Raw genomic sequence first — 10,206 nt, 5'->3', positions numbered from 1 at the left:
TTGCATATTCAGTCAGTTCTGAGACTGAAGAGAAGTTTGACTTCCGTTTATCCTGCTGTGTCAGCTCATGGTGCACAGTCACGCTACAGAGTGTGTGTGTGTGTGTGTGTGTGTGTGAGAGAGTGTGTGTGTGTTTTGACTCAACTTACCTCTCTTCCTGGATTGTGTACACATACCTGCAAACAAACACTAAAAGCTCCCCAGATGAATTGTGTGCGTCTGTTTCTGTTGTTGCATAAATATTTTTAAACTCTCACACACAGTGAGTTGAAGGATTTCTCAGATTGAAAGTGCATTCATGTTCTTACTTCTCCCCTTTCTCAATTTCTCTCTCTTTCTCACAAACACACACACACACACACACAGTGCAGTCATGAGTGTCACAACAGATATTTTGAGCTCAACGGATGTTGCGTAAAGCTCAGCTCGGTGCGACCACGTTGTGTGTGTACGTTATGTAACGCTGACACACACTTGAGTTTTCCATGATGGAAGGAGACGCCACCGAGAGAGTGACATACGTCCATTTCCTGCCATGAAATAGTTTGTGTCGCCAAAATGTAAAGATATGCGTCATAGAAAATTGTATCTTTCCCACAATCTGAGAGGCATCTCATCATTTGACCACTAAACAAAAGCTTCACACGCTAAATGTCTGACCTTTAGTGTTAAATCTGTTCACAGCTTAATTTCTTCCTGGTGTCTTCTGACAGTAGTTGACGTTGCCCTCTGAGAGCAACAGGAACAAGGTGCACTTTATTTCTGGTCCTGAGTTTATGGCACGCATAAGATGGACTTTAATGATCCCAGCCTGCAGAAATTCCCTTGTCACAGCAGCTCATATACACAAAGTGGATAAGAAGTTGACTGTGCACTTGATTCTTGCCAAAAGACACAGAAGTAATAGTTCAGTGTCAGTGTGTATGTGATTTGCGCATGAGGGGCCATTAGAATCAGATTCATAGATGTCAGTCGTTGCTTTCTGTGTCTTCTCCGGATGCCTCCTGGGTTTAGCAACAGAAAACCGAGGGCTGAGTATTAGATTATAGAATTCAGAGCTTGAATTGGACCAGCACCAACTCCGGCGTAATGACACCACCTGCATGTAGACGCATCAAGTATCATCTCCACAATGCACACCTTTCACACGCAGTTGAGTTGCGGGATTTCTCAGATTGAAAGTGCATCCATGTTCTTACTTCTCCTCTTTCTCAATGTGTCTATCTTTCTTACACACACACACACACACACAGTGCAGTGTCACAACAGATATCTGGAGCTAAACGGATGTTTGGTAAATGTCACGACCATGTCGTGTGTGTACGATATGTAACGTTTCAATGATGGAAGGAAACGCCACCAAGAGCACCAACTCAGATGTAATGACACCACCTGTATGTAGACACATTAAGTGTCATCTCCACGATGCAATTTTTTTCTCATGTTAATCCAGACACCAGCCTCATTACTTAGACTGTGTTCATCGCTGTGCAGTGCTCATCAGTAGAAATGCTGCTGTCATAGAGTGAGGCTGTGAGGAAAACTGAAAGCAATTCCACCTGGAAAACTTGCTCAACTTTAACCATACACTGAAACTCTAACTGTGAACATGGTTTATTGCATTTCATCGTGTCAGAAACATGACCCGCACTTAAAGTTTGCTTCTCATGAATATTACTGCATTTAAAAAGGACATTATTATTATGTTATTGTGGACTCTACGAACACGTTTAGTATACCAGCTTTACTGTGAGACTAAAGTGTTTCATCAGGGTCTGTACAGACCGATATTCATGAATGTTAAGTTTGTAGTGATCAGCTTCATGTGTGAGTTTTAAAGGAGAAACACCAGTTCACTTATTCTTAAGAATTTCGGCATAGAAAATCAGTCTGACCTGATTTGACCTTTCTCGATCAACAACAGGTAAGAAGAACAAGCTCCGTGTGTACTACCTGTCCTGGCTGAGGAACAAGATCCTGCACAATGACCCCGAGGTGGAGAAGAAGCAGGGCTGGACCACCGTGGGAGACCTGGAGGGCTGCGTCCACTACAAAGTCGGTAAGTCACGTTCTCGCGGCAGCATTCCAAGGACATTCATACGTATAAATTAGGGATGCAAATTATCGATTAATTCATTAATTGTTAGTTGATTGACCTTATCGATTAACGATTAACTGATAAGCGGCTTTTTTCCTGAGAACATACATTTCTCACGGTGTCTTTAACATAAAGCTAAATATTGCTTATATATTGAATAAAAAATGCATGTTATATTCCTCAACTAATGTTTTATTGTACCAGTTGGGATACGGTACAGATATGGCATTTAACCTAAATAAATTCTGCACAGAAAATTGAAATACATAAAAAAAATAATTGTGCACTGGCTCACCTGTTGCATGTGAAACATTAAGCAACATAAAATATTTTTTAAAGCTATACAATATGGGCTTAGCCTGCACAGTATTAAGCCTACATATAATTATCTGGTAAAGTACTTAGATGAAAAACTTGAAACATTAGCAGCACCACTTATAATCTCCCTTGTTCTGAGAAAGGTAACAGTAAGATTACTAGCCCTGGAAACTTACAGTAACATGTAGTACTGAACACAGCTTCAATCATCCCTGAGGAAGGTGACAGGAAAATTAGAGGGCCTCTATTAAACAATTTCCCGCAGAAATGTTGAGAGTGACGAGAGAGCTGAGCATGTTCATTTAGACACAGGAGCAGATAGCGATGACGCGCTAGCATGTATTTCATTCTTAGTGGCTAATGCTAATTGCTAGCGCGTCAGCACGGCTGCAGGTTTTGAAGGTGGTATCTTAGTGAACTCGTAGAGCTGCTGAACTTAAACGTAGCACCGCAGAGTTTACACTGAGCGTCTTTGTCATCATTGCTTAGTTTGAAATGCTACATACTCCACTCTGGGTCTGTCGCCGCGTTACGTTCAGGTACGTTCGCTGTGGCCTAGATTAAACAATGGCGCCCTGGCCCTAGATTCAGTTAACCCGATTCATTCAATTTAATCGATTAAATTCTTTTCAACAATTAACCGATTAACTGTTTACATCCCTAGTACAAATACTGTAATGTTTGGGCCTCCCTGTGACCTAATGGTCTAAGACTCTGGTAGCTCACCTGGTAGAGCCTGTGCCCATTGTACAAAGGCCCAGTCCAACATATACCATGTGATGTATCAGTTTACTGGTTCAGTTCTGGCTTGGAACCTTGATTTTCTCTTTTATTTCATTTTTCCAGCCTGTTTCTGCTTCCATCACTAAGTCCTCTGATTGACTTTGTTTTTAAATCATGTCAACCTCGGAGCTTCAATAGAATGAGCCAGACATCCAGGCTTTGTTATGAATGCATGTTTCCCATCAGAGATAAACCGACCACATCTGGTTTCAAATGGCCGACAGCAGATACATAGTGAGTGTACATGCAGGACACCAGCATGTCGGTGGAAGGAAAGCCCTCGATTAAGTAATAATGCGGTAAAGACATCCGAGCGGACATGTAACTACACCGTCCTGTCTAAAACTTAGAATGTCCTCTGTGATGGTAGGGCCACTGTGCAAAGGCCGGTACTTCCTGTTGGAAACCCCTCTCAATTGATCAGAGCTCTCTGATGTAAAATCCATTTCCTGTTGAGGAGTTTTATTCATGCGTGCCCATCAATGTCATGATGCCATCAATTACATTTCATTGGAAGAACAGCCAGCAGAGACAGAAGCAGCACAGGTGGAAAGTACAGAGTTTCCAGAGATAAAATCAATATTTGGGGAAAACTCCCAACTCTGCACACTTTTCTGTTTTTTAGAGTTTTGCTGCACATCAGAAATACTACATTCAAATAATTTCTTTACATCTGTGGATGTAGGTGGAGGGAAATAAACCGAGTGGGGAAAGTTGGACTAGAATTTCTTGCATTGAATGATTCTCAAAAAACATGCACAGATGTTGCTGAAGATGCTGTTGAATCCTCTCATATCTACAATCAAGGAATCATTCATACCCCAGAACATGATACTGTCATGCATATGCCATGAGTAAGATATGACTAGATGGCACATATAGTGAATTACTTTGATTTTGCACTGCAAGTATTCTGCACTTTGAGAATTAACTTCAGTACACTTGGCATTTCTCACTGAATGTTGCATCAGGAAAGGAAATGAACTCATCGTCTGTGGAGTCACAAAATTCTGAATGAACATAATTTAAATCAATTTTACTTTTAAAACTTTAAAATCCGTCACTGAACGAGATGATTTTATTGGTATAGAGTCAGATCACGAAGCCTGACAGCTGCAGTGTGTCAAACATTACAAATATAATCTAGCTGTTTGGTGATTTACTATGCAGCAGCTCTTCTCATGTTGTTTGGATTTTTGTTCCCCAGTCAAATATGAGAGGATCAAATTTTTGGTTCTGGCTTTGAAGAACTCTGTGGAGGTCTACGCCTGGGCACCCAAACCCTACCACAAGTTCATGGCCTTCAAGGTGAGTCTACATCCTTTGTTGTGAATGTTGAGGCTTTAAAGCAGGTGACAGGTGAAGTTCTTAGATAGTCCAGATTCATTGATCACTGTTTGTACAGCTGCTTGTCAACATTGATAATCTCTGCCCTGGCAAATATTGACTGATCTGATGTTCAAGCGTCGGCTGGCCGACTGAACCTGTTTTTCTGACCCATGTGCTTCAGTCTTTCGGTGACCTGGTGCACAAGCCCCTGCTGGTCGACCTGACTGTGGAGGAAGGTCAGAGGTTAAAGGTCATCTACGGTTCATGTTCAGGCTTCCACGCTGTGGATGTCGACTCTGGCGCCGTCTATGACATCTACCTACCCACACACGTAAGGACGCACATACGTGCTATCTCACACGCATTGTTGGCTGGGATCTTCATCAGTTTTGCACAGTTCCTAAGATGTCTGTTCAGTATTTAGCAGTCATCACCATGTTGGTGTTGTGTGTCCCTGCAGATCCAGACCAGTATCCAGTCTCACGCCATTATCATCTTGCCCAACACTGACGGCATCGAGCTGCTGGTGTGCTACGAGGACGAGGGCGTTTACGTCAACACCTATGGACGTATCACCAAGGACGTGGTGCTGCAGTGGGGGGAGATGCCGACCTCAGTGGGTGAGTCACATGAGCAAAATACTACACGAAACCCCATCGTACATACATACATCATCTTTCTTCATACATTTATCACTGATTAATCATTAATCTAACACATGCTAACATATGCACACAGCTATTGTATTTTACCAACACAAGTCACTTTCATTGATCATTTATATGTCGCTGCAGAGGACACACACAAACACACACACACACTTATAACACTTGTTCAGTATCAGTGAGATCTTCAAACCTTCTATCTGTCTTTAAACATTTCATTTTTTTAAATGTCAGTGTGTGGGTTAACTTGAGTCTCTCTGTGCAGCCTACATTCGTTCTAACCAGATCATGGGTTGGGGAGAGAAGGCCATAGAGATCCGCTCGGTGGAGACCGGCCACCTGGACGGCGTCTTCATGCACAAGAGAGCCCAGAGACTCAAGTTCCTCTGTGAAAGAAATGACAAGGTGAGACCTCCATGTGGACGTGATCCTGATCTGATCTGTAAGATGGGATAAATGACTCAGCAGAACTGGGATTAGGCGTGTCACAATATATATCGGTATTGATAATAAACATGACATTTAAAAATGAAACATTGAAGCCATGTTAATTAAACACAGAGTAATATTGTGTGAATAATGCAGAGCCTCTTAAATCAAATCTGATTCTTTCCATTCTCACCAAGTGGTTCACTTTTAGTGTCATTGTCAACTTCAACCTCCATACGTATTTTGGGAGTAATTCATTTGTCAAAAATGGTCAAAGATGAATTTGCTTTTTTATATCAGTCTCTATAAATTCTTTCGATTGTCATGTGGTGAAACCCTCCAGTTTCTAGAGGTGTGGGGCTTGATCATTAATCATTGCACACTGATTCCCACACAACATGACAGATACGGTAACTGTCTTCCAGTCACACATGGTGGCTCAGCCTCTGCTGCTTCAGCTCTGTCAGCTGTGCAAGTGACTGAAGTTTCTCTTCTCTCTCAACCTTAACCAGGCTGTTGAGACTAACGAGAAGTACAGCGATAGAGGGAACCTTTCTGTGGTTGTCCGTGTGGGAAATGATGTGAGCTATTGCGGACTGCAGCTTAGTGAGTTAGCTGATCTTTTTGCCTCAGCTATATGTTCATCTTTCTTATTGGAAATGAGCTGTTAGTCATTAGTGGGAAATGTCATAGGAGAAAGCACAGCTCTGACAGAAGAGGTGCTTCTACATGACACGTGTCTACATTAATAAGAATATATAATTAGCCTCTTTTGAGAGGAAGATTTCTGTGGACCTGAAGACTAAAAACAAGGTGGTCTGAATGATGCATGGGTGCTCTAATAAGCCATCTTTTTATTCTGCTTCTTATTGCACTATACCTCGATTGTTCCCTTTACTGTAAGTCGCTTTGGATAAAAGCATCAGCTAAATGTAAATGTAATGCCATCCACCTGTCAATCAAAGCGGCCACGCTGTTAGTTATGTGAAACTTTAGCCATAATATCATTTGAACAGGTATAAAAGTTCACCCTCAGTACAGTTAGGAAATTATCTCTAGAGCAAAACGTTTTTTTTGTCCCAGGCTGTAAACATGTTTATTTCTGCTGTGAAGAAGCCTCTTCGAGAGCTGAAACGTCTCCATGGATGTATAAATTCTATATAAGTTCTATGTTTATCAGAACACTGTTAGTGTTGAGATAAATGACTCCACCTGTCTGTTTCTCCTCTTCAGGTGTTCTTCGCCTCCGTCCGGTCCGGAGGCTCCAGCCAGGTCTACTTCATGACTCTTGGCCGAAGCAACCTGCTCAGCTGGTAGAGGTCCACACCCCTGCCCTCTTCCTCCTCCTTCTCCTCATCCTCCTCATTGTCCTCCACCCTCACTAACACTGGATCTCAGAACCCACCGTCGACGTCTTGTCAGCACTCAGACAACCAAAAGAGAACAAGAACCAACCAGCCCTCTGAAGCCGACGACAACAATGACTTCACCCGTTTTCTGGAGCTGCACTGAGGCTCCAGAGCCGCCTGTGACACAAACCGGTCGAGTCATGCAGTCGCTGCCCACTGAAATACCTGAAGTGACGACTTGCATAGAAAATGAAATCAGTGATTAATTAATATACGAGAGAAAGTAGAAATAAATTAAATGTGAATTGACGAAGAGGGGGCAAACTTTTTGTGTCCCTCTCCGTTTTTTTCTCGGCGCTCATCGGATTACGATGGGATAGATTTTGTACCTCTGCATCATTTCCGTGCTCCTGGGCTGGTCAGTAAGCTTGAGGTCTCCTAACTACTAGTACTGCTACCACCATTATTACTACTACTGCTACTACCCTCTGCAGGTCTGCCTCTTTTAAGAGAGTTTCCCCCCCTCTGCCCCACGCTCCTGCCCTCCGCCCTCTCTTCTGAGCGTTTCATGGGGCTGGTGAGGTGGGAGTCTGTTGTATTAATGCTACAGTAGTGTGTGTAAATGTACTTCTTTTTGGTCCAATTACTGCTGACATGCTGGTTAGAGGTCGAGACCGTCAGCCTCCAGGGGTAAACTGTAAAACCCCGGCGCCAGTGGGGCTCGTCACGGTGACAAGCAGGCGAGAGGGGCCTAATGTTTAAGGTTCTACCGTAAGTCTGATTGATGGGACTCGACAGGAGGGTGTGTGTATGTATGTGTGTGTGTGTGTCGTTGAAGTATTGTGTTGTTCGGACAGGTGCTTTACAAGAAAGGGAGATAATGAAGAGAGAAAGAGACGTTGAAGCAGATGGATTTCAGAATAGTATTTTTTGAATTATTACTATTATTATTCCTTGAAGATAAGTGTAACTATGTGGAGTAAAACATGTCCTTTACCTTGTTTTTTTTTTTTTTTTTTTTTTTTTTTTTTAAGATTTCTGCACATCCACCCACAGTCCAGTTTGCTTGCTTTTACTTTGAACCCACGGAAATGCAAGGTGTGTTTGTCTAAGAAGAAAGTGATGTGGGTGTGGTCCAAAAAAAAAGGTGTCTATGTACAATAAAAGTTCATTTAATCTTCCAGATCAATGGTCAGTAGTTTTCCCTCACCGGTCAAACATGATGACCTAAACTCATCTCTAGCAGGACGGTCAGCTGATGTTTCTCCACTCCAGAAACTTGAACTGCTGTGAACGGTTAGATATCAAATGAAAGGATGATAAAGGAGCGATAAAGTAGAGGAGAGAGTTCAGTATGTGTGTGTTTGTGCGGACGTCGACGAATCGCTGGGGTAAAGGCATGGTCAGCAAGTTTATTTCAGCAGAGGAGTTATTTCTGGAAGGCGCTTTTTCTCTCTTCCATTTCATTTTTCACTTCATTCTTTGGTTCGTATGAATGCAATGCACTAAGTGTCAAGAATGTAGAAAGACATATTACTGTGTGGTGGTCCAAGGCATGAGATGATGTTTTTTTTTTTTGGCTTATCTTGTCACAAGTGATCAATCCTAGATGTTCAATTTCGAGTTAAGACGATTGAAAGCTGCAGCAGTGGAGCCTCTACGACAGGTGTAGATATTTTCCGGGGGGGTGGGGGGGGTTCTGTCTTTGTTTTTCCTCGTTTTCCACAGCTGTGAGGATCTGTCAGAGCTGAGGAGGCTTTTCTGGCAGCCTCTTTTCCCATCAAACGAGGACGTAAACCTTTTCAATTCACACACCTAGACTGAATTTCAGTATTACTGTGATGAAGTGTCATGAAGCAGGAGCAGACCATTTCCTCACTCGGCAGTCTGTGAAGAAACTGAAGACAGAACCCCACACACACACACACACACGTCCTGCTCCACCTGTTATTTAAGTTGTCTGTATATGTGAAAGACTGAGCAGCAAACAGCAGCATCGATCGCCTTCAGGCCTCCTTCATCCGCCAGGCTGGACTTTCCTCCGTTTCCACAGCGACTCTTGACAGATGACACATTCACTGAAAAAAAGGGGGGGGGGGGGCTTTCAATTCAAAACACATCAGGTCACAAACAAGTTGACCTTGAGAGCGTGTTTCCCTCTGACGACAACTATTACACACATGATGAGCAGTGTTTTGACATGTTACTGTCAGTCATGCAGTAACACTTTCTGTCACAAACTTTTTTCTTTTTTTCCCCCCTCCCCTCGTATAGAAAAGCAGTTTGGACCCCAATGCTGTGTCGCCTGAGGTCTGTGTGTGCAGTAATATCCGCTGTGTCTCTCTTATTGCATCAAGGCCTTGATGAGTGGCTGTATTGACTTCATGAAAAAAAATGGTGGTTATATTATTGATTTTATTAATGGAAAAAGGGTGAGATATGTAAGTCTATATCTGATGACATTGGGGAAAAGTGCCAAGAAGGCAGCATTTAAAACGTGTAAACCTTGTTATGAGAACCACTACTTGGAAATCCTTTAAAAAAGAAAAAAAAATCACTTGAAGCATTGTGTATTCTTAAGTTTTAGCGTTAGTCAAGAAGCTTAACGATAGTTTCTGTTGTTTCTGTAAGTCTATGTACACGTAAATATGCGACTGCGGTGGTTTAATATTATTATGCTCACCTTAGGTGGAGAAAATGTTTACAGAGGCAATGTTTTGTTACACTAATGTGCATCATGGTATTTATGTTTAATGCATATGCGTCTTGTTTGTTTTTGAGCCCGTTTTTGTTTTTTTTGTTTTTTTTCTTTTGGTCATCTCCCCCACCCCACTAAATAATCTACTTACAAAACAGTAAAGAACACACGTGTTGTTCATTTTCAGGTATTCGCATAGCGCTGCTTAAACGTGGAAACATTGCAGTTCCGTTCCCCGCAGGCTTGGACGTGAGGCGACGTGTTTTTCCTCTGCTGTTTCTGCCATGCTACTCTAACTTATGTCCTCTCTGTGTATGACAGGAAGTCATGTATTTTCCTGAAGGTTTTTTTTTTCTTTGAATAAACTTTAAAAGTAATTTTAAAAGAAGTGTCCTTTTTTTTTTTTTTGCGTCTCAGGCGTCTGCTGCTGTTTGTTCCCCAAACAAACATGTTGAAAACAGAAATGTTGTAACATGTGTTGGCTAACTGAAACACCTCAAACACACGTCAGTCGCACATTTTGCTCCGTTCCACCGT

At 42.2% G+C, this 10,206-nt stretch overlaps 1 protein-coding gene across 6 annotated transcripts in view; it reads left to right on the top strand.

The window, feature by feature from the left end:
• LOC104918237 (mitogen-activated protein kinase kinase kinase kinase 4) overlaps window positions 1-9,081 on the top strand; it is a 50,133-nt gene extending 41,052 nt beyond the window's left edge. For all 6 annotated transcript variants that reach the window (XM_027277875.1, XM_027277883.1, XM_027277881.1 and 3 more), the window contains 6 exons: window positions 1,925-2,059; window positions 4,407-4,507; window positions 4,710-4,859; window positions 4,989-5,148; window positions 5,459-5,598; window positions 6,856-9,081. In XM_027277875.1, the coding sequence (XP_027133676.1) occupies window positions 1,925-2,059; window positions 4,407-4,507; window positions 4,710-4,859; window positions 4,989-5,148; window positions 5,459-5,598; window positions 6,856-6,939 (770 nt within the window). In that variant the 3' untranslated portion in view covers window positions 6,940-9,081. The remainder of the gene's footprint in view (window positions 1-1,924; window positions 2,060-4,406; window positions 4,508-4,709; window positions 4,860-4,988; window positions 5,149-5,458; window positions 5,599-6,855) is intronic.
• The last annotated feature ends 1,125 nt before the right edge of the window (window positions 9,082-10,206 follow it).

The sequence above is a fragment of the Larimichthys crocea genome, chromosome I (genome assembly GCF_000972845.2).
Source record: "Larimichthys crocea isolate SSNF chromosome I, L_crocea_2.0, whole genome shotgun sequence".
In the NCBI taxonomy this organism is placed as follows: Eukaryota; Metazoa; Chordata; class Actinopteri; family Sciaenidae; genus Larimichthys; species Larimichthys crocea.
This window is presented reverse-complemented; position numbering and strand designations above follow the sequence as displayed.